At 35.8% G+C, this 23,869-nt stretch overlaps 2 protein-coding genes across 4 annotated transcripts in view; both read right to left on the bottom strand.

Annotated features, from left to right (window-relative positions):
* Window positions 1–8,673, bottom strand: part of HDHD3 (haloacid dehalogenase like hydrolase domain containing 3) — a 30,022-nt gene extending 21,349 nt beyond the window's left edge. Inside the window, exon 1 of one of the 3 annotated variants that reach the window (XM_053696008.1) lies at window positions 8,573–8,673. The gene's annotated coding sequence lies outside the window, so the exon portion shown is untranslated. Of the gene's footprint in view, window positions 1–8,463; window positions 8,544–8,572 lie in introns of those variants that run through there. The other 2 variants (XM_053696009.1, XM_053696007.1) reach the window with 2 other exon arrangements.
* An 8,670-nt stretch (window positions 8,674–17,343) lies between these two features.
* ALAD (aminolevulinate dehydratase) overlaps window positions 17,344–23,869 on the bottom strand; it is a 64,272-nt gene continuing 57,746 nt past the window's right edge. Inside the window, exons 9-12 of the mRNA XM_053695929.1 lie at window positions 22,126–22,213; window positions 21,736–21,822; window positions 20,081–20,210; window positions 17,344–19,164 (exon numbers count right to left, since the gene is read on the bottom strand). Of these exons, the coding sequence (XP_053551904.1) occupies window positions 19,103–19,164; window positions 20,081–20,210; window positions 21,736–21,822; window positions 22,126–22,213 (367 nt within the window). The 3' untranslated portion in view covers window positions 17,344–19,102. The remainder of the gene's footprint in view (window positions 19,165–20,080; window positions 20,211–21,735; window positions 21,823–22,125; window positions 22,214–23,869) is intronic.

Genomic DNA, 23,869 nt, shown 5'->3' with positions numbered 1-23,869 from the left:
CTCCTGGTAGGAATGTATATCCCATACGTCACTAGCTCATGGACTCTTGTTAATTACATGAAAGAAACATAATTACGTAGGCTCAAGATCAGCAATGCACTACTGGGAGCTAGCTGAACACATTGGCTGAGCCAATGACAAGAGACATATATTTACATCTACCAATCAGGAGATTCCTGAGCCTACCTAGGTATGTTTTTCAAAGGATGCCTACAGAACGAAGAAAAAAAAATAACAGAAGTGATTGGAAAGTTGTGTACAACTGCATTCAAGTTTAATTTTGACTTTACTATCCCTTTAAAGTTTAAATTTCTGTCCCTTATATCATGTAACAGCCATTACAGATGAACATTCTGCAGTTTCATTCACTGCCGAATGCGGAAGTAGGCTGTGTTGTGTATTTGGCTCTTTTCAGAACCGAATTTCCTCTTGTGAAAGTGAAACACACTCCGGATATGCACAAATCTTAGTGTGTTTCACTTGCAGAAGAGGATATTCGGCCCCCGAAAAGAACCGAATACCCCAACCAGCCTTCTACTTCCGCAGTGAACGAAACTGACGAATGTGCATCTCTAACAGCAATCATAGAATCACAGACTCCTATACACATGTACTGTAAATTCTTATACATAATTAGCAAGAGCTGGTGCCTTAGAAAGTATCTGCAATTTATTAATGAAAGTAAAATTAGAAAAAAAAAAAAGATATATAAAATTGCATGATCTATCTGAATCATGAAAGTGTGGACACTGAACCCAATTTTTTTTCTTTCGTGATTCAGACAGAGCATGCAATTTTAAGCAACTTTCTAATTTACTCCTATTATCAATGTTTCTTTGTTCTCTTGCTATCTTTATTTGAAAAAGAAGGCATCTAAGCTTTATTCTTGGTTCAGAACTCTGGACTGCACTTTTTTATTGGTGGATGAATTTATTCACCAATCAGCAAGGACAACCCTACCAAGAGAATAAAGAAAATTTTATAATAGCAGTAAATTAGAAAGTTGCTTAAAATTTCATGCTCTATCTGAATCTCGAAAGAAAAAAATTGGGTTCAGTGTCCCTTTAACGCCTTTTTAACATTTTTGCCAGTTTAAAGGGATAGTATAGTCAAAATTAAACTTTCATGACTCAAAAAGAGCAGCAGTTTTAAACAACTTTCTAATTTACTCCTATTATCAAATTTTCTTTGTTCTCTTGGCATCTTTATTTGAATGTGAGCTTATGAGCTGGACCATTTTTGGTTCAGAATCTGGATAGCGCTTGCTGATTGGTGACTTCATTTAGACACCAATCAGAAAGTTTTACCCAGGTGCTGAACCAAAAATGGGCCGGCTCCTATGCTTACATTCTTGCTTTTTCAAATAAAGATACCAAGAGAACAAAGAAAACTTAATAATTGGAGTAAATTAGAAAGTTGCTTAAAATTGCATGCTCTACCTGAACCAGTAAAGTTCAATTTTGACTAGACTATTCCTTTAACCCCTTAACGACCGAGGACGTGCAGGGTATGTCCTCAAAAAAAAGGCAGTTAACGCCTGAGAACGTACCCTGCACGTCCTCAGTGTGGAAAGCAGCTGGAAGCGATCCTGCTCGCATCCAGCTGCTTTCCGGTTATTGCAGTGATGCCTCGATATGGAGGCATCCTGCAATAACCTTTTTAAGCCATCCGGTGCAGAGAGAGCCACTATGTGGCCCTCTCTGCACCGGAGATCGGTGGCTTACTGCGTTGGTGGATGGGAGCCGGACCGGGAGGCGGCCATCGATGGCCCTAGTGATGTGGAGGGGGGCGTGAACTGACGCGCGCAAGTGCACGGGAAGGTGGGGGCGGGCGCGTGCACGGGGAGGGAGCGGGTGGGAACCGCTACACACAGAAAATTTTTTGTAGGAAAATGAAAAAAAATAGTAAAGTAAAATAAACAAATCAGAGAAAAAAAACCAATCAGTTAGGTGGTGGGGGTTGGTCTGTGGGGAGGGGGAAGCTACACTACAGAAAAACCGTGGAAAAAAACTAAAAAAAAAAACATATTTTTTTGCAAACTGGGGTACTGGCAGACAGCTGCCAGTACCCAAGATGGCCCCAATTAAGGCTGAGGGGAGGGTGAGAGAGCGGTTTTGGGGGGGGGATCAGGGAGGTTTGGGGCTAAGGGGGGGATCCTACACAGTAGCATATGTAAATATGCTAAAAAATGTTTTTATTATTTTTAAAAACCCTTTTATTTCAGTACTGGCAGACTTTCTGCCAGTACTTAAGATGGCGGGGACAATTGTGGGGTGGGGGAGGGAAGGGAGCTGTTTGTGAGGGATCAGGGGGTGGGATGTGTCAGGTGGGAGGCTGATCTCTACACTAAAGCTAAAATTAACCCTGCAAGCTCCCTACAAACTCCCTAATTAACCCCTTCACTGCTAGCCATAATACACATGTGAAGCGCAGCAGCATTTAGCGGCCTTCTAATTACCAAAAAGCAACGCCAAAGTCATATATGTCTGTTATTTCTGAACAAAGGGGATCCCAGAGAAGCATTTACAACCATTTGTGCCATAATTGCACAAGCTGTTTGTAAATGATTTCAGTGAGAAACCTAAAATTGTGAAAAATTTAAAGTTTTTTTTAATTTGATCGCATTTGGCGGTGAAATGGTGGCATGAAATATACCAAAATGGGCCTAGATCAATATTTGGGGTCGTCTACTACACTACACTAAAATTAACCCTACAAGCTCCCTAATTAACCCCTTAACTGCTGGGCATAATACACGTGTGGTGCGCAGTGGCATTTAGCGGCCTTCTAATTACCAAAAAGCAACGCCAAAGCCATATATGTCTGCTATTTCTGAACAAAGGGGATCCCAGAGAAGAATTTACAACCATTTGTGCCATAATTGCACAAGCTGTTTGTAAATAATTTCAGTGAGAAACCGAAAGTTTGTGAAAAAATTTGTGAAAAAGTGAACGATTTTTTGTATTTGATCGCATTTGGCGGTGAAATGGTGGTATGAAATATACCAAAATGGGCCTAGATCAATACTTTGGGATGTCTTCTAAAAAAAAATATATACATGTCAAGGGATATTCAGGGATTCCTGAAAGATATTAGTGTCCCAATGTAACTAGCGCTAATTTTGAAAAAAATTGGTTTGGAAATAGCAAAGTGCTACTTGTATTTATAGCCCTATAACTTGCAAAAAAAAGCAAAGAACATGTAAACATTGAGTATTTCTAAACTCAGGACAAAATTTGGAAACTATTTAGCATGGGTGTTTTTTGGTGGTTGTAGATATGTAACGGATTTTGGGGGTCAAAGTTAGAAAAAGTGTGTTTTTTTCCATTTTTCCTCATATTTTATAATTTTTTTTATAGTAAATTATAAGATATGATGAAAATAATGGTATCTTTAGAAAGTCCATTTAATGGCGAGAAAAACGGTATATAACATGTGTGGGTACAGTAAATGAGCAAGAGGAAAATTACAGCTAAACACAAACACCGCAGAAATGTAAAAATAGCCTTGGTCCCAAACGGAAAGAAAATGGAAAAGTGCTGTGGTCATTAAGGGGTTAAGGAGTAAAAAAAAAAAAAGCTACTATATTTTTTATTTTGGATCAGCTCTTTAGTAATGATCCTGCATATTGTTATCTGTGTTTTTGTACACAAAGTACATATAGTTACTATAAACAGACATGGGCATGAACAGTGGTGAGCAACGTGACTACGATCTATAAACTGAGGATCAAGAGTTTATCTCACAAAAACATTCCTCCTTTCAGAAGCAAGCCATGATTTAAACACATCCCCGCCCTAGAAACATTATTTGCATTAACAACAGTAGCAGTGTCCAGAGATCAGGGGCAGAATGTGTTATATAGGCTGTTCATTTAAAGAAGCATTAAAGGGTATTTATCATCAAATAGTTACATACTCTAATTCATTAGTCCATGTCATTTTAGTGATCCTGCACCTTCATGTGCTTAAAACTAAACTTTCATTATTCAGACAGAGCCTGCAATTTTAAACAACTTTCCAATTTACTTCCATTAACAAAATGTGCAGTCTTTTTATATTTACACTTTTTGAGTCACCGGCTCCTACTGAGCATGTGCAAGAATTCACAGAATATACGTATAAGCATTTATGATTGGCTGATGACTGTCACATGATACAGGAGGAGTGGAAATAGACAACTTTGAAATCTGTCAGAAAAAAATAATCTACTACTGATTTGAAGTTCAGACTAAGTGCTATTGCATTGTCTTATTATCATGTATTTGATGATTATGCAAATCTACTGTATTTACCGGTCCTTCAACCCCTTCAAAGGTATAAGTAATACTCAGTACCCGCAGAGCACTGCTGATCCTGAGAGCAAACCACTTGTGACCCAGTCAGCATCGCTAGTTGCACACCTGAGTCGTACAAATAGTGCTGCTGATTAGGTCAGAATCAGTTTCTGATCAAGACCGCGGGTCCCCAGCATTACTTTTACTATGCGTTTAACCCCTTTATATACTATAACTTTTCAGGTGTTAAACACAGAGGTGAACGGTTGCTAGTTTTAACATTTAATTCTCTAACAAATTAGAACATGTTATTTTTCGACTATTAATAGCCCTTTAAAAATAAAAAAAAATGCTAGATATATAATGATGCATTCACAGTAATATGCAGACGTATTTTTTTTAATTATATGAATAGTTTAGGTATTGAAGAAATTACTAGCCTAAGGTTTTAGTTTTCTGTATATAATATCTTTCCTGCTGATGACAACTATGGACAGATAGTGCACACAATGGCTGCTTGGACTATAGCAATGTTAAAGGGACATGATACTCAAATATTTTTTTCAGATAGAGCATAACATTTTAAACACCTTTCCAGTTTACTTCTATTATAAAAAAGTTGCTTCATTCTCTGGGTATCCTTTATTGAAGGAACAGTAATTTACTACTGGGAGCTAGCTGAAGACATTGGTAGCCAATGACGAAAGGCATATATGTGCCAGCCACCAATAAGCAGCTAGCTTTTAGCTACTGAGCCTATCAAGTTGTTCTACAAAGGAAACCTAGAGGACAAAGCATATTAGATAATATAAGTAAATTGGAAAGTTGTTTAACATTGTATACGCTATGTGAATCATGAATGAAATGTTTTGGGTTTCATGTCAATTTAACATTGATATATTCCATATAAATAAGACACAGGATTCCTTGAGATAAACTATTTTTTAAATCCAGAGTTGACAGCGTTATTTCAGATTGAGGAGGCAGCAAGAATATGGAGGTGCTGGATATAAATTTCTATCTACAGCCAGACAAGTTTGTTTGAATAACGATATATATAGATCAATGTAAATAAATTAGGGAGAAGTAATTATCAGTAAGTGAACTGGGCAGTGATATAATATTTCCTATAGTTTTAAGAAACTATCTTCTATACAAACGTTTTTATGTTTAATGGTTCTTTAAATTACATAGGTCCCCCTGAGATTTGCTGCATTTAAATAAATTGGGAATTTGCATCTAATCTGAGGTCTGTCTGGGTATATACAGTTGTAATCAAAATGATTTAACCCCCATTGCAAATCAGGTTTGTTGCCAAAATGTTCAGACTTTCAGCTATTTGCAATGAACAACTCAAACAAAAGCAATTGAAATAGCTCAACACAACGAATGCTTCAAGTGGTTTCCCCAAATGCAACTTTTAATGAATTCTGCAGTCTTAAAATTATTCAACCCCCTGAATAGAATCCCTCCCAACAGCACAAATCTGCAAAACAGGAGTTGTCTCAAGCACACCTGATGCAACGAATCAAGAGATTCTATTCAGGGGTTGAATCAGAATTCATTAAAAGTTGCATTTTCAGTTGAATTTAGTGAAACTACTTGAAGCATTCGTTGTGTTGAGCTATTTCAATTGCTTTTGTTTGATTTGCTCATTGCATTCAGATGAAAATCTGTCAATTTTGACAATAAACCTGATTTGCAATGGGGGTTGAATAATTTTGATTACAACTGTAGCTTCCATAAAGTGGTAGACATGGACATGAACCGGATCAGAGATCTGTTTAGGTATTTAGCTATCATAAAAGTGTTTCTAGGGACACATCTAATCAGAGGTCTGTTTGGGAATATAACTGGCATAAAGGTGTTGCTGGTGAAATGCATCTGGGCATACATTTATGGGCAGATAGTTAACATAAAGGGGTTTATAGAACCATGCATCTGAGGTCCATTTGGGAATATATTTACAATAAGAGGGTTTCTGGAGAAATGCATCTAAGCGAGTGTTTCTGTGTGAGTTTGTGCATGTAATTGTCATCGAGGGGTTGCCAAGGATATGCTTGTAGGATGAAAACCAGTATTGTTACAATGCAAGCTAACACAGATATAATGGAACACATATAGAAAGTAATGTCTTGTGTGACTTTAAATCTGCCATAGCTCATTTTAAAGAAAAAAACAACTGTAAAACCCTTATATGTAGGGATAAAGGAGTATATGATAAAACCTTACATGTAGGGAAATCAGTATTTGTATACCATGAAGTCATTGTTTATATTTTAAAACTAATTTATTCAAGGAAGACCTTTTGGTTTATTGTCCTTGTGCTAAAGATATATTTATCCTTGTGTCTTTGTGTTCATTAGCAAGTAAAATCTCTTCACAAGAGGCGGCAATGTCATTAATACACTGTCCTTGTAAATGTGTGTTAATGATCTACATATTTGGCAAAGCTAAGAAATTAGCATATGAACCTCCTAGATTTAGCTTTCAACTAAGAATACAAAGCAAAATTGGTAATAAAAGTAAATTGGGAAGTTGTTTAAAATTAAATGCCCTATTTAAATCATGAACGTTTTTTTTAACTTTACTGTCCCTTTAACAAACTGATTCACTGGTGTTCCTCAATGTTCATAGACACTACAAAACATTAGGATCCCTCTGTTGAACAACTATCTGACCTATCCCCCTGGGGCAGAGGGGCCTGCTAGCAATAGCATCTGTATTCTATACCCATGATGGTATCTTTGCACTAGTAACATTAAAAAATCATTAGAGCGAATTGGACAAATGTGTAAACTAAGAATTTGTACTAACTGGTCCAACAGAAATACCAAAGCTGTAAAAAACCTCAGATTGGTTACCCTGCCCCAATCCCTCCCATATGTGAATGATACTGCTATAAATAAATATTAATGTAAAGCAGGGGTATCAAGCTCATTGTATCTGGGGGTCAATGACCAAGTGTGCTTCTCCAATGGGGGCCACTTGAACAGAGTGAGCCCTCTGGAACAGGATATACTAGAAACTGGAAGTGACATTTACCCAAGTAGAGGTGAATGGTGGGATTTGTAGCATACAATAAAAATACACAGCTGTGTGTATTTATCTTGTGAGTACTAAGTTAAAGGAATACTGAACCCAATTTTTTTCTTTCTTTCATGATTCAGATAGAGAATGCAATTTTAAACAACTTTCTAATTTACTTCTATTATCAATTTTTCTTCGTTCTCTTGCTATCTTTATTTGAAAAAGAAGGCACCTAAGCTAAAGAGCCAGCAATTTTTGGGTTCAGAACCATGGACAGCACTTGTTTATTGGTGTTGTCCAATCAGCAAGGACAACCCAGGTTGTTCACCAAAAATGGGCCGGGATCTAAACTTACATTCTTGCTTTTCAAATAAACATACCAAGAGAATGAAGAAAATGTGATAATAGTAGTAAATTAGAACGTTGCTTAAAATTTAAGAGATCGTTCTGGAACTGTAAAAAGTGACATTTATCCAATCAGTACATGGTGGGAGTGTGCAATGGACAATTGTGTTTATATTTATCTTGTGAGTGCCTATATAGAACATCAACTTGTTATACCTCTTAGAAGCCTAAAAAAAATTGATGGGGCTAATATAAATAATTTCCCAATAAACAAAGGAGGGCCAGATTAAACTATCTTTAGGGCCACATATGGCCCCAGGGCCTGCACTTTGAGACCACTGATGTAAAGGGTCAGCAGGGTCAAAATTAAAGAACAGATTTTAAACAAATTTCAAGTTTATTTCTTTCATCAAATTTGCTTTTTTTTTTTTTTTTTCCCTTCTGGTAGCTGCACTTCTATTAATTGATGCTCTGTAGCTGACCTTTGAACAAAAGTTACAAAATGAATGATGCCCCTAGTTTGATACTACAAATACATTGGAAAGTTGATTAAAATTGCAAGTTCTACCTGAATCATGAACGTAACATTTGAATTTACTGAACCTTATTTATGATAGCAAGACAACTGTCTATCACTTTTCTGTATCATACACTGTGTATTAATTTTTTTAATATTTATCATTACAATTGCGTTATTTCCCCTTCGTTACCTTCCTTATTATTTGCCTTTACAAACCACTGCTGCTAGGTACAATACACAATTTCGTCTTAGTGTGTCTCGTAATAATAATAGGTTTATGCCATTAACTAACCTGTCAAATCAGTGTCACATTGTATCAATTGTAATATGCTTTACTCACGCTGACCTCACTACCCGGAAGTACAAAGGTCCTGTGCTAGGCTCACATTAACATCACTCACCGGAAGTACAGAGATTCGGAAACTCTATTTGGCACTCAGATTGCTCTAACCTCACTCTCTGGATGTTGTAAGGTCCGAGAGTATAAGCTGCCACCCGGAAGTAGCACGTTCCGGTGCAGTAACCTGTCCCCATACCTTGTTAAACCTGTTTCTAGGCAGTTATTCTCTACCGCACAGGGGAAACACGTACTAAAAAAGAAAGGTTCCGCCCAGGCAGTAGAATACCTCTTTGTACAATGAGTGCTCTATATATTAATATTGTAATCAATCAAATCTATATATTTGCAAATTCAAGTGCATGGCTATAACAAATACATTAGTTCTACTGCTAATAATGGGACAGTATAGAAATAACATTTTTTTTTGCTATTAAGTGCATGTGGAAATAACTTTTTTTGGGGCAGCCAATATTTTTTTATGTTTGTATAATGTATGTGTGAAAGTATTTTATTTTTCATTATTGCTCACATATAGCTATGTTTGTAACCCCAAGTTCATAGTTAAAGGGACATGAAACATAAAATGTTTCATAATTCAGATAGAGAATACAGTTTTAAAAAAAGTTTCCAATTTACTTCTATTATTCAATTTGGTTTGTTATCTTATTTGTTGTTAAAGAGATATCTAGATAGGTAGTGTGCACATGTCTGAAAGACTACATGACATGAAATAGTGCTGCCATCTAGTGCTCTTGCTGATGCATAACCTTTGTTGCAAAACTGCTGCCATATAGTGCAAGACACATTCACACTCCTGAGCAGTTCCTGCTTTTCAACAAATGATAACATTAAAACGAAGACAATTTGATAATGGAAGTAAATTGAAAAGTTGTATGTTCTATCTGAATCATGAAATTTTTTTTTTTTAGTTTTATGTCCCCATAAAGGGACACTGAACCCAAATGTTTTATTTTGTGATTTAGATAGAGCATGCAATTTTAAGCAACTTTCTAATTTACTTCTATTATAATTTTTTCTTCGTTCTATTGCTATCTTTATTTGAAAAAGAAGGCATCTAACCTAAGGAGCCAGCCATTTTTTGGTTAAGAACCCTGGAAAGCACTTATTTATTGGTAGGTGAATTTATCCACTAATCAGCAAGAACAACCCAGGTTGTTCACCAAAAATGGGCTGGCATCTAAACTTACATTCTTGCTTTTCAAATAAAGATACCAAGAGAATGAAGAATATTTGATAATAGGAGTAAATTAGAAAGTTGCTTAAAATTGCATGCTCTATCTGAATCATGAAAGACATTTTTTTTGGGTTTAGTGTCCCTTTAACGTCTTAACTTGTTGAAGCACATCTGATGAACCACTAACAAGAGCCATGTGTTTTTAGCCACCAATCAGCGGCTAGCTTCCAGTAGCAACTTACTCCTGAGCCTACCTATGTATGATTTTCAGCAAAGGATACTAAGAAAGCTAAAAAAAAAATCAAATTAAATCGAAAAATCTCTTAAAAATTGCATGCTCTATCTCAAGTTTAACGTTCACTTCTATATAAATGTTGTTTCATGAGCCATCATTACTGAATGTGTAAGAACAAAGAATAAGGACATCATCCTCAAAATGTGATACCATAAAATGTCTAATTATAAAAAAAGTAAAAAATGTGCAGTGTACTTTTACCATTTATTTTACCCAATGGTGCAGGTATTTAAAGGGATAGATCAAAATTAAACTTTCATGATTCAGATAAAGCGTGCAATTGTAAACAACTTTTCAATGTCATTGGCTCACTCAATGTATTCAGCTAGTTCCCAGTAGTGCACTGCTGCTCCTTCTAACAGGCCACATTTTGAGGATATCTAAACTAGAATCACAGGTGAAATAAGCAGCTGATTAGTAAACGTGTTTATTTTTCCTGCTCTCGTCCAAGGTAATCTTGAAAACCTGGCCTGTTGGGGAGGCTTGATGACTGGTTTGAAAACAGGTGCTCTATCTGAATCATGAAAGAAAAAAAAAATAGGGTTTCATGTCCTTTAATTCTGAACGTTGTATTTTATCTTCACTGGTCCCAGGGATACCATTGTGCACCATCTGCAAGATCCAGAACTTCTGCCCCTTCATTATTATATGCAATGATCACTTGGTCAGTGCAGGGTCTCATTATAGCTGTTCCTAATTGGCCCCAGCAAATGGGATGAGATAAAAACACTCAAGGAGGTCCTTGGACTGCAAAACAATGCATATTTTGCTTAATTAGTTATTTACTAAGCATACAAAGAAAATAACTGTGTCCCTTTAAAGCCCAATGACTGGAAGATAAACACAATGGTCAGCCAGTATCACACCTAATACTAGTGACCACTGACGGAAAAAGAAAATCAGTTCTAATCATTTCTAAATTCTTATGTATTAGCTTAAATTAAAACACACGTTGAAAAGCAGGAAAACACACAATTATTCAACAGATTATCCAACAGAAATTATTCCTGGACTGTATGAGAACCCTACAGGTGAACTAAAATTTTTTTACACAATCTCTGAGCATCTTTTTCTCATTAGGTGCCAACCCCATTTTTGCCTCCCTCTTAGGATATTCACAATTTTTTTCTTGTATGTTCACCTTCTGTCTATCTACTCTTCACCCCGTCCCATTTGTATTGTGCAGTAGAAATGACTTGGGTAGTGCTTGCTGATTGGTGGCTAAATGCAGCCATCAATAAGCAAGCACTATTTAGGGTTCTGAACCAAAAATGAGAAAACAAAATATAGGAGCGCCAAATAGGCTGAAGGTGATGCTTCACGGTTAAAACTGGAGTACAAAATAAGCTAAACTAAAAAACATACATCAAATGAATGAATGAATGTAAATCAGATATAAAAGATAAGAACAGATATATTTTTTTAAGTGTTCTTTTTATTATAAGGATAATTAAGTTACAAGAGAATGTAAAATCATATTAGTATCATATTAATATACACTCCATAGAATCATACTGTTTTCTTAAACAATATTTCAGTTACATTTTGTCTTGAAAATACAAAGAATTTAAGACTACATATACACCTTATTTTTAAATCTTAACAGGATCTTAATTTAAACAATTAATATAGAATCATAATTCGAAACCAATTTCCCCTTCAAAAAAAAAAAAAGAAGAAAAAAAAGAAACCCAGCACAAGGGAAAAGCCCGCAAGGCTAAACAGTTTTTAGCCAACCAATGTCTCCTCTTAGGATGGCACCCTGTACATATAGTGAATTATAAAAAGGCTTATAAATTTGTTTTTGCGTTCCAACTGGGAGTGAGGTAATAAAATTTCCCCATTTAAAAAAAATAAAAAAATCATCACATTTTCTGAGATGATTACATAATCAAATTGCTCAACTATCATCTTTGCCTCTAATTTACTTAGAAACTGAATGAAGCTGGGGCCTCGACTGGATTTCCAAGAGCTAAAAATGATGTTTCTAGCACATAGTATCACAAAGTTAATAAATCTACTGTTATGTAGCCAATTACTGCCCTCTTTTAAAAATAAAACCTCTCCTAATTGTAAATCAATATTTTGTTGGACAGTCTTAGATAGCCAGAAAGAATATACCAAAACTGTCTAACCTTCGGGCAACCCCAAACACAATGTATTACATTTGCGAGGTGGAGACTACATCTTGGACAATTTGTAAATGTGTCTGCATCCTACTAGGTGTTATATAGGAGCGATTAATGAGTTTGATGTGAGACTCACGCCATGATAAAAGGAGGGTAGCCTTCCATGCGCTTGTTGTACTTTTTTGGATCATATCATTATTAACTCCATTTAGGTCCCAAGACCATTTCAATGCTAGGTTGTTTATATAATCCTTACCTTCCTTTCACATTAATAGTCTATACCAGGGGGATATAGAATACAGGTAGCCCTCAGTTTACGCCGGGGTTAGGTTCCAGAAGGAATGGTTGTAAATCGAAACCGTTGTAAATTGAAACCCAGTTTATAATTTAAGTCAATGGGAAGTAAGGGAGATAGGTTCAAGGCCCCTCTCAAAATTGTCATAAGTAACACCTAATACATTATTTTTAAAGCTTTGAAATGAAGACTTTAAATGCTAGACAGCATTATAAACCTAATAAAATAATCACACAACACAGAATATATAATTAAACTAAGTTAAATGAACAAAAACATTTGCTAAACAGCATTATAAACCTAATAAAATAATCACACAACACAGACTAAACTTGCATTTTTCTGCAAAGTTCTTTCTATGCATTCCAATCTGGACTGATTTATAGACAGGAAGATCTTGTTCCTTTGAAATCTGCTCGATAGCTCAGGTCTGGTTAAACTGATTAATTTCAGCTTGCTTGGCTTTGCTGCAACACAAGCGGACAGCTCCACCTACTAGCTATTTTAATAAATGCACTGCTTCTCAATGATTTTCAATAGCAGTCACATGACTGGAAAAAAAGGTTGTTATTCTGAAACGGTGTAAATTGAACCATTGTAAAACGAGGGCCACCTGTATATCCCTGCTTTAAACAGGCAAAGAAGCGGGTCAAATGTATCCCAACTAAAATCACTGACAATTACTTTGACCGTGTTAACAAAATGTCTTAGCTGCAAGTAAGCAAAGTCGTCTTTATTCCCTGTATTAAATTCCTGTTGTATTGCCCTAAATGTTTTGATACAATTAAGAGGGAGATCCCAGAGCTGATAAGCATATTCCAGGCCTTTAATTTTCCATTCTGCAAATACTTTGGAGTTAATAGCTTCAGGGAATTCCGGATTACCCACTATAGGTAAATATTTAGAAGATCTGAAATTTATTCCTAGGAATTTGCATATTTTTTGCCTGGCCAGGATTGGGTTCTTAACAGTAATCATTCCCTTTATCATAGATGGTAGATTTTTAATTTGTAAATGGGGGATTACCTTTAATCCTACGGGCTTAAGCAAGTTTTAGCTGGAAATGGCCAACCTCTAATAGCCAGTCTGCCACCACTTTAACCATACAGACCTAAGTATATCTAGATAGATTTGGAAGACTCAATCCAACATACTCCTTTAACTGCATTGCATAGACTGTACATAAGGAGGCTTCTGTTCTTTCTGGGCGAGTCAGTTTCTGATCAGACTCATACTTCATACTGGTTTTGCACATGCGTTTTTCTTTACTGTTACAGGTATCACGCACTTGCTGTTAGGACGTCTCTAGGAGGGATAGCACTTCATTGATTTGTTCGCACATTTAGGATCCATGATGCATTGTTCATTATTCAGCATTGTCCATTTTTGAGCTTGACATTGTGAATCACTTTGGATTATTCTAAGGACATCACCAGCCTTTAGGATTTAGAACTTTAGTTCACATTCCACACTTTTTTGGCCATAAGTATTTTATTTTTGAACACGTGTACCACCTACTATATATCTCTCTTTCTCTCTCTCTCTATATATATATATAGTGTATATATACCCACTTTGTGCTTTTATTGGCATTTGTTATACTTAGTAACCGTTAATATTGAAAACGGCTACACACTGTTCTAGTATTATTTCTGCACTTGTATTTGCATCTGTATTTTGCAGTTTCACCCACTATACTGCACTTTACATTATACTATTGTATCGTTTTGGTACTTTTTATGTTTATCACTATTCCTTCATATTACCGACTAGTAGCTTCCAGTTTGGCCTATAATGTATTCATACACTGATATTGTAATACTGTCAGTTTTTACCCCGTCTGATCAGTTCTACCAGCAACATTCCCTCAGTTTAGCAGTACTTTGTATAGTTGCAGTAATGTATTAATTTTAGTAATAAATATCTGTTCTTATCTTTTATATCCGATTCACATTCATTAATTTGATGTATGTTTTTTAGTTTAGCTTATTTAGTACTCCAGTTTTAACCGTGAGCATCACCTTCAGCCTATTTGGCGCTCCTATATTTTGTTTTCTCACTCTAGCTATCCTCCTGGTACCTTTGTTAGGAGGTACTTATATAGTGAGCTTAGCGATTTAACCCAGGCGCAGCCTATTACACACCTTTTGATTTGCATATCTGAACCAAAAATGGGCCGGCTCCTAAGATTTTATTCCTGCTTTTTCAAATAAAGATAGCAAGAGAACAAAGAAAAATTGATAATAGGAGTAAATTAGAAAGTTACCTAAAATTGCTGCTCTATTTGAATCATGAAATAAAAAATGTGGGTTTAGTATCCCTTTAATACAGACTTCCCAACTCTCCCTATTTGGGAGGAACAGTCGCTGATTCTGAGCTCTGTGCCCCATAGACAGCCATATGTCCCAGACACACCCATAACGTCACCCACTATCCCAACATGGCTCCTCTTACAAAACAACAGCCAGCCCCATCAACCCTCTGAGTCCCTGATACCCAGGCACATAACTGGGAGGTACAGTATGTTAATGCTGGGGATCTAAAAAAATAATTGCTACCACTGGTTTTGTACACTAACTATGGGATGCAGAGAGGTACCAGCTGCTCCATCCTGGCCGGCGGCCAGCTGCCCCTTCACGGTTTGTCTGAAAATTCACATAAAACAAATCAGCCTATGAGGATGCAGGGATTCCAACAAAACCTTATACTTGAAAGATACCACTACATCATATCTAACACTCTAGATACATATCATAATATTAGTACATATCATAATATTAGTAGTACATATCATAATATTAGTAGTACATATCATCATATTAGTACATATCATCATATTAGTACATATCATAATATTAGTACATATCATAATATCAGTACATATCATAATATTAGTACATATATTAGTACCTATCATAATATTAGTACATATCATAATATTAGTACATATAATATTAGTACATATCATCATATTAGTACATATCATCATATCAGTACATATCATAATATTAGTACATATATTAGTACCTATCATAATATTAGTACCTATCATAATATTAGTACATATCATAATATTAGTACATATCATAATATTAGTACATATAATATTAGTACATATCATCATATTAGTACATATCATAATATTAGTACATATCATATTAGTACATATCATATTAGTACATATCATATTAGTACATATCATAATATTAGTACATATCATAATATTAGTACATATATTAGTACATATCATAATATTAGTACCTATCATAATATTAGTACCTATCATCATATTAGTACATATCATATTAGTACATATCATAATATCAGTACATATCATAATATTAGTACATATATTAGTACATATCATAATATTAGTACCTATCATAATATTAGTACCTATCATAATATTAGTATATATAATATTAGTACATATCATATTAGTACATATCATAATATTAGTACATATCATATTAGTACATATCATATTAGTACATATCATATTAGTACATATCATAATATTAGTACATATCATAATATCAGTACATATCATAATATTAGTACATATCATAATATTAGTACCTATCATAATATTAGTACATATCATAATATTAGTACATATCATATTAGTACATATCATATTAGTACATATCATATTAGTACATATCATAATATCAGTACATATCATAATATTAGTACATATATTAGTACATATCATAATATTAGTACCTATCATAATATTAGTACATATCATAATATTAGTATATATAATATTAGTACATATCATAATATTAGTACATATCATAATATTAGTACATATCATAATATTAGTATATATAATATTAGTACATATCATAATATTAGTACATATCATAATATTAGTACATATCATAATATTAGTACATATCATAATATTAGTATATATTTGGGAATCCCATCCTGATCACTTAAAGGCTCTAACCGTTCATTATATACGGTTAGTTTAGGGTGCACCAAGCTTATTCTAATTTTCCATGCAAACACCGTCCACTTTAAATACATAATGCAGCATTGTGGCATTTTATAAAATCAAATTGGATAATCTCAAGATCTGTAATGTTTCTGTTGTTCTTTTTGTTTGTTTATTTCCTTGTCAAATAGATTCTAATGTAAACCTCAACGTTATTCTGTATGCAGCCTTTATGGGACTTAAAGGGACAGTCAACTCCAAAATTGTTATTGTTTAAAAAGATAATCTCTTTATTACTCATTCCCCAGTTTTGCAGACAAACAAGGTTATATTAATGTACTTTTAACCTCTGTGATTACCTTGTATCTAAGCCTCCTTTGACAGCCCCCTGATCACATGACTTTTTATTTATTATCTATTGACTTGCATTTAAGCCAATTAGTGCTGTGTCATGCACAACTCCACAGGAGTGAGCACAATGTTATCTATATGGCACACATGAACTAGCAGTTTCCTGTTGTGAAAACACAAAATAATGTGATAAGAGGCTGCCTATAGTGGCTTAGAAACGGGCAGAAATTTAGAGATTTAAGTGTTATAAAGTATATTAATATAACAATGTTGGTTGTGCAAAACTTGGGAATGGGTAGTAAAGGCGTTATCTATCTTTTTAAACAATACAAATGTTGGTGTTGACTGTCGCTTTAACCTGATATGCACAACAAAGCAGATTGATTATTCCGGATTGGCTTAGACATCTCCCTTCTGTTACCCTTTTCCAACCCAAGCTAATCATATCCCTCCCTTTTTACCAATATCTCTTTGTATAATACCTATGCTTTGTGAAATCTGCATACTTTTCTCACCAATGTTGTAATGCTAATGTTTGCAAATAAAAAAAAACCCATCAGCCAGAGCATATAAACATTATTGGTTCTGTAAGCCAGAAGGAAACACAACATATTCACAGCATTTTGTAAAACTATTCAGTTTATTTGTTCTCATATTCTTATGTAGGGGCTGCTTATAGTTAGATTTTTTCACTTTATTCTGTAGTATTTGAACATCAGTTGCATAGACCAAATCGATTGTAGATAGCAGAACTTGAGAATATAAGAGGTCTCTAAGGCACAAAACACAGTTGTAATAAGGTAAATTGCAGACGTATTGCAGAACATCCATATATTTGTGTAAAAAAAGAAGCTTGCAGTGTGGGCGGGGCTTACATTCTTTTATACTCACACACAGCTCTTTGTTAATGAGCTTGTTCTTTGCCCCTAGTCCCTGCAATACAGTCTCATTTACTACCTATCACTTTATAAGTCTCTCTCTTAGAGGAAAATCCATAACCCTTAAGGTCAATGTTCCTTTTGAAGGGACAGACAACTGTCTAGGAAATCTCCTCCCTCCTATGCAGCCCTGATCATAATCAACTTACTTGTTTTCTGTAAACAAGAAGCAGACAGATGCGTGCAGATCACATGACTATTTCAAGTCAGCCAAGAAGGGCACAAATCTCTTACACACAATCAATTTGCTCAAATGTCTTAAATCTTTGTATACAGCAGTAAGAACAGAAAATAATACAGCGGATTTCAAGACACACCTGTCACTCCTCTGCTTTTAAAGGGATATGAAACCCAAAAATGTTCTTGTGATTTAGACAAAACATACTATTTAAAATAAAATAAAAAAATCTATGATCAAATTTGCATCGTTCCAATGAAATTCTGTGTTGAAGAGATACCTAGGTAGGCATCTGATAGGAAATAGTGCTCCAAAAATGGACCAGCTACTAAGCTTACATCCCAGCTTTTCAACAAAATTTAACAAGAGAACGAAGACATGATAGTCAACGTAAATTAGAAAGTTTTTTTAAATTGCATTCTCTATCTGAATCATGGAAGAAAAATGGTGGGTTTCATATCCCTTTAAGATTCTAATTTTTTTTCCAGTTGGTAATAAAATACAGCTGTTTGATAGGAATTATAAGGTCCCAGTGCTTGTAAGAACGTGACATCCTACACATTTAAACCTACATGACTTTGAATTAAAGGGACATTAAACCCACATTTTCTCTTTTATGATTCAGATAAAGAATACAATTTTAAACAACTTTCTAATATACTTCTGTTATCTAATCTGCTTCATTCTCTTGATATTCTTTCCTGAAAAGCATATCTAGATAGGCTCAGTAAATTCTGATTGGTGGCTGCACATATTTGCCTCATGTGATTGGCTCACCCATGTGCATTGCTATTTCTTTAACAAAGGATAGCTAAATATTGAAGCAAATTAGATAATAGAAGTACATTGGAATTTTGTTTAAAATTGTATTCTCTGTCTGAATTATGAAAGAAAAATGTTGGGTTTAATGTCCCTTTAAACAGTTAAAATACTGCAACAAACCAAAACAGTGGAACATATAGTAAATAATTGTGGTTTGAAGTGTACATTACATAAAACATATATGTAAGAACATCTGTTACTTTTCTAACAATACAAAAATGCCTAATTTTAAAATAAAAAGTAGTATTAGTCCAAATTTCCCATATTAAGCAAGTTGGCCTAACAGTTCATAGCTCCAGCACACCAGAGATGGCTGCATTAGGAATACTGAATACTGCGTTTGGGATGTGGTTAGTATGAAATTCTGTAGCACAATTTTAAATTAAGGTTTGTCCAGTGTCAGGAAAAAGGGGCAGCAAAGTGGATCCCAGTGTTTATTAACTTATGCTGCTTTTATCCACTTGAGGAGTTGTGGAGTGTAGTACGTTATAATGATGTCTGCACCTGTGGAAAACAAAGAGTTCTGAGTGAGAAAGATATTGCTAAAAAGGGTGATAAATAGGGCAGTCAGATGGGAGCTGGGATAAAGGATAATGAGAGAACGGTAAAGGCAAGTGAGGTGACAAAAAGCAGAGATGGGTGGCAGAGAAATGTGTCGACAGGTGAAGTGAGAGAAGGATAGATGTAGGGAGAGAGATGGTGTAAGAGACAAATGGGCTGAGAAACAGAGATAAGGACAGATAGATAAATAGGTGATAGATAGTTGGATGATAGATATAGGGATATATAGATGATGGATAGATAGATATAGGGATATATAGATGATGGATTGATAGATAGATAGATAGATAGAGGGATAGATGATGGATAGATAGATAGATGATAGAAATATATAGGGATGGAGATATATATATTGGGATAGATTATAGATATTATTAATAGATATAGAGATAGGTATATATAGATGATAGATATTTGATATATAGATGATGGATAGATAGATATAGGGATAGATACATTATAGATAAATATATGAGAGATATGTTTAGAAAGAGTGAGAGATAGGTGCGAAAAACAAACAAACATGATGGTTAGGGTGAAATGTAATGGAACAAGTGTTAGGGGTGAGAGCAAGAAAAACACAAGGAAACTAAGTGAGAAACACAGGCAAAGAGAATGACTGGAGAGACACAGAGGTCCAGCAAAGAAGGCACAAATCGAGGTGAGAAACAACAAAAATGCATGAGAAAAAAAATGTGATAGAAAAAAAATGGAAGAACAAAGTGATAGAATAGAGAAATGTTGAAGATAATGCAAGGGGCGGGTGAACCAAATGCAGTGAAGAACTTCAGTCATCTGCCACATGAAAAAAGGGACAGGGAGGGTGAGAAACATACATAAAGGTGACAAAACCACTTACCTGCTCGTCTGAAGCCCGTCATCGCCTCCAGTACAGCTACCTTTAGGTCAAAGGCTCCAGCCTGCGCTCCGTGCCACAGCATGGCGAATTCACCTGACACATGGTACACAGCCAAGGGGAGGTCCGGGTGCTGCACAGCAAGATGTGAGAGGGACCTTAATCATCTGGTAATATTTCTACACATCTGAGTGACGTCACTAATAATTACTGCACTGTATTCTGATGCATAGAGAATCTCTCTAAAAGTACATCCAGGGATTTATCCCCAACTCTTTTTAAAGGAACATTACACTATTAATTTAGCTTTTATGTCTTTGTAACACTCAAAAGGAGACGTTTTAGAAATATTTGTATTGATGTTATTATTATTATTTTTATGTTTGTGGGGTGTCTTTTTGTTCACCAGTAAAGCTACAAGAACTGTTTTTATCAGCTGTTACACTTCTGATAACCATTACACACCGCTTTACACTGATAATAACCGTTACTCACACCGCTTTACACTGATGATAACCGTTACTCACACCACTTTACACTGATGATAATCATTACTCACACAGCTGATAACTGTTACACTGATGATAACCACGTCACTGATAGCCATTACTCACACTGCTGGTAACCGTTACTCACACTGCTGGTAACCGTTACTCACACTGCTGGTAACCGTTACTCACACTGCTGTCTACTTTACCTTGTGCATCACACTGCTGATGACCGTTACACACACTGCTGTCAACCTTACCTTGTACATCACACTACTGTCTATCTTACCTTGTGCATCACACTGCTGATAACTGTTACTCACACTACTGTCTACCTTACCTTGTGCATCACACTGCTGATAACTGTTACACTGCTGTCTACCTTACCTTGCGCATCACACTGTTGATATCTGTTACTCAAACTGCTGTCTACCTTACCTTGTGCATCACACTGCTGATAACGGTTACTCACACTGTTGTCTACCTTACCTTGTGCATCACACTGCTGGTAACCGTTACTCACACAGCTGTCTACCTTACATTGTGCATCACACTGCTGGTAACCGTTACTCACACTGCTGTCTACCTTACCTTGTGCATCACACTGTTGTCTACATTACCTTGTGCATCACACTGCTGATAACCGTTACTCACACTGCTGTCTACCTTACCTTGTGCATCACACTGCTGACAACCGTTATTCACACTGCTGTCTACCTTACATTGTGCATCACACTGCTGGTAACCGTTACTCACACTGCTGTCTACCTATCTTGTGCATCACACTGCTGATAACTGTTACTCACACTGCTGATAACTGTTACTCACACTGCTGTCTATCTTACCTTGTTACTCACATAACTGATAACCGTTAACCGCACTGCTGGTAACCGTTACTCACACTGCTGTCTACCTTACCTTGTGCATCACACTGCTGATAACCGTTACTCACACTGCTGTCTACCTTACCGTGTGCATCACACTGCTGTCTACCTTACCTTGCTCATCACACTGCTGATAACTGTTACTCACACTTCTGTCTACCTTACCTTGCGCTTCACACTGCTGACTGTTACTCACACTGCTGTCTACCTTACCTTGTTACTCACACAACTGATAACCGTTAACCGCACAGCTCATAACCATTACTCACACTGCTGGGCATCTTACCTTGTCTTTCACTTCTCTCACCAAGTCCAAATATGGCATTCCCGGTTTTACCATCAGCATGTCAGCTCCTTCCCTCACATCCCTATCCTACGGATTCCAAAAGAGACAGTTAAGCAAAGCCGTGGCCACCGTGATACAAAGGTTATATTAATATAGCTATGACTAGGCCAACTCGGTCTGTGCCTACGGCACTTATTCATTTAATTACAAATCAATTATCTCTTTTTGTCTACAGATTTCCAACTGCCAAGGGCAGTACGAAAACTAAACACACCAATGACCTCCACAGATAAACAAAATATAAACAGAATATGTTTCTTGCCTAAATACACACAGACACCTCCCATATACAAGATAAAATCAGAAACCCTTCATTTAGTTTGTCCTTACCACAGCCCTGCTGGCCAGTCCTCTAGCTCCAGGCGGAAGCTGGTAACATTTCCGATCGCCAAACGCTGGCTTAGATTGTGCGGCATCCCTTAAATAAAATGCCTTACTATTATTATCTAAGTATAATGTTTAATTTCTCAGCCAAACTAAGTAATGGTCAAGACCTGAGTAAAAGATGAGTGAAGATTAGCCAGACAATAATATACATTTTTTTTAAAATATATTAGTTGTTTAAATATCAAAGAAAAGCTGTAAAGTTTTAGTTTTTATAGAGTAATGGATGCTTCCAGGCTGAAACCTAGGTTTTCCCTTATCTGATCTATGCTGAGGACAAATAAAAATATACCAATGTTAAAAAGTAATTTTATTAAAGTCCCTTTAACATTGCTATATTCCACACAGAAATCGTTTGTTCGCTCTGTCTGTCCTTAATTGTCCTCAGCAGAAGAAAGATTATATAAAGGAAACTTAAGTTTCAATGTGGCCACTTTTATAGAACTCAGGAAAGTTAGAAAGCCCACAATTTTCAGAGTTAAATGAAAGGAAAACAGGACAAAAAGTAATAAAATTATATAGCAGTTTTTATTACTTCAATCAGAGCTGTTATGGACACGTGCATATTACTTTGCCTACCTCAGTATGCTGTCATAGAAAAGCAATAAGTTTCACCAAAGGAGATTAACATAACTGATAACAGAAGTACATTGGGAAAGGTTTTAAAATGATATGCTGTGTCTGAATCATGACAGTTTAATTTATACTTCCACGTCCCTATATTAAACCTTTACAGGAGGCTTCATCTTGCTTCCGTGAAGACAGAAATCTTTTTTTTAAGGCTGTTTTCCCTTATGAAGGGTTCAGAGTCCAGACACCACAGAGAAATATATTGGATAAACATTAACCAGGTCCCTCCGAGTAACCAATCAAATATCTTGTTGCTAGGCCCAGTACCAAAGGCTATTACTGCTCCTGTCACTGACGTATCCAGGATTTAAGTGCTCTGGCACCCAAGGTTTCACTTACCAACCCTGTCAGAGAGGGATTTGGATAATTTGTCTGCTAAAGTGTAGATTTATATAGGTCTACCAGTTTCCCTGGCACTGGGGTATCTAGGTATTCCCCCCCCCCCACCATGGATGAGTATATATCATATATAGCTGATCTGACTAATATATGTTTTACAGAAATAGTCAAGTGTCTATTTTGCAAATTTTGTTGTGTAATATTTGACGTGTTTGTGAACACAGACACATATACCTGAATATGCCCTTTAAGTATCCCCACATAAATGAGCACTGGTGATGTATATGAAATAGAGTGGGTGCTTATGCAGTTAGAATAAAGTACCTATACATGGGCATTGCTACCTAGTGCATAAATGGCACCAGAAGCTCACGTAGGAAACCAGGAAGTACTAGCAGTGTTATATACAGACATTTATTACATCAAACATGTTTTGGAGCAGCGGTTTTATTTACTGATGTGCTGTTCGGATGCCACCGTTATTTTTACTTTAATCAGATCTCAGTCTGCAATCAGCATTTGGTGAGCTGGCACTGAAAGGGTCATATGCTGGGGGTATAGATATAGATATTTCATACATAAACCCAATGAATGCAAAAACAAATATCTGTGCGGGATTCTATATTCTACACGTGACGTCTATACCGTGTCACATTGTACGTATAAGAAAAACACACAGGGCAATATTTATCATGACTGCAGGTGGACAGGTTTCCGAGAA

Source organism: Bombina bombina, chromosome 12 (assembly GCF_027579735.1).
Source record: "Bombina bombina isolate aBomBom1 chromosome 12, aBomBom1.pri, whole genome shotgun sequence".
Classification (NCBI taxonomy): Eukaryota; Metazoa; Chordata; class Amphibia; order Anura; family Bombinatoridae; genus Bombina; species Bombina bombina.
The sequence above is the reverse complement of the archived record's forward strand: the minus strand, read 5'-3'. Positions and strand labels throughout refer to the sequence as shown.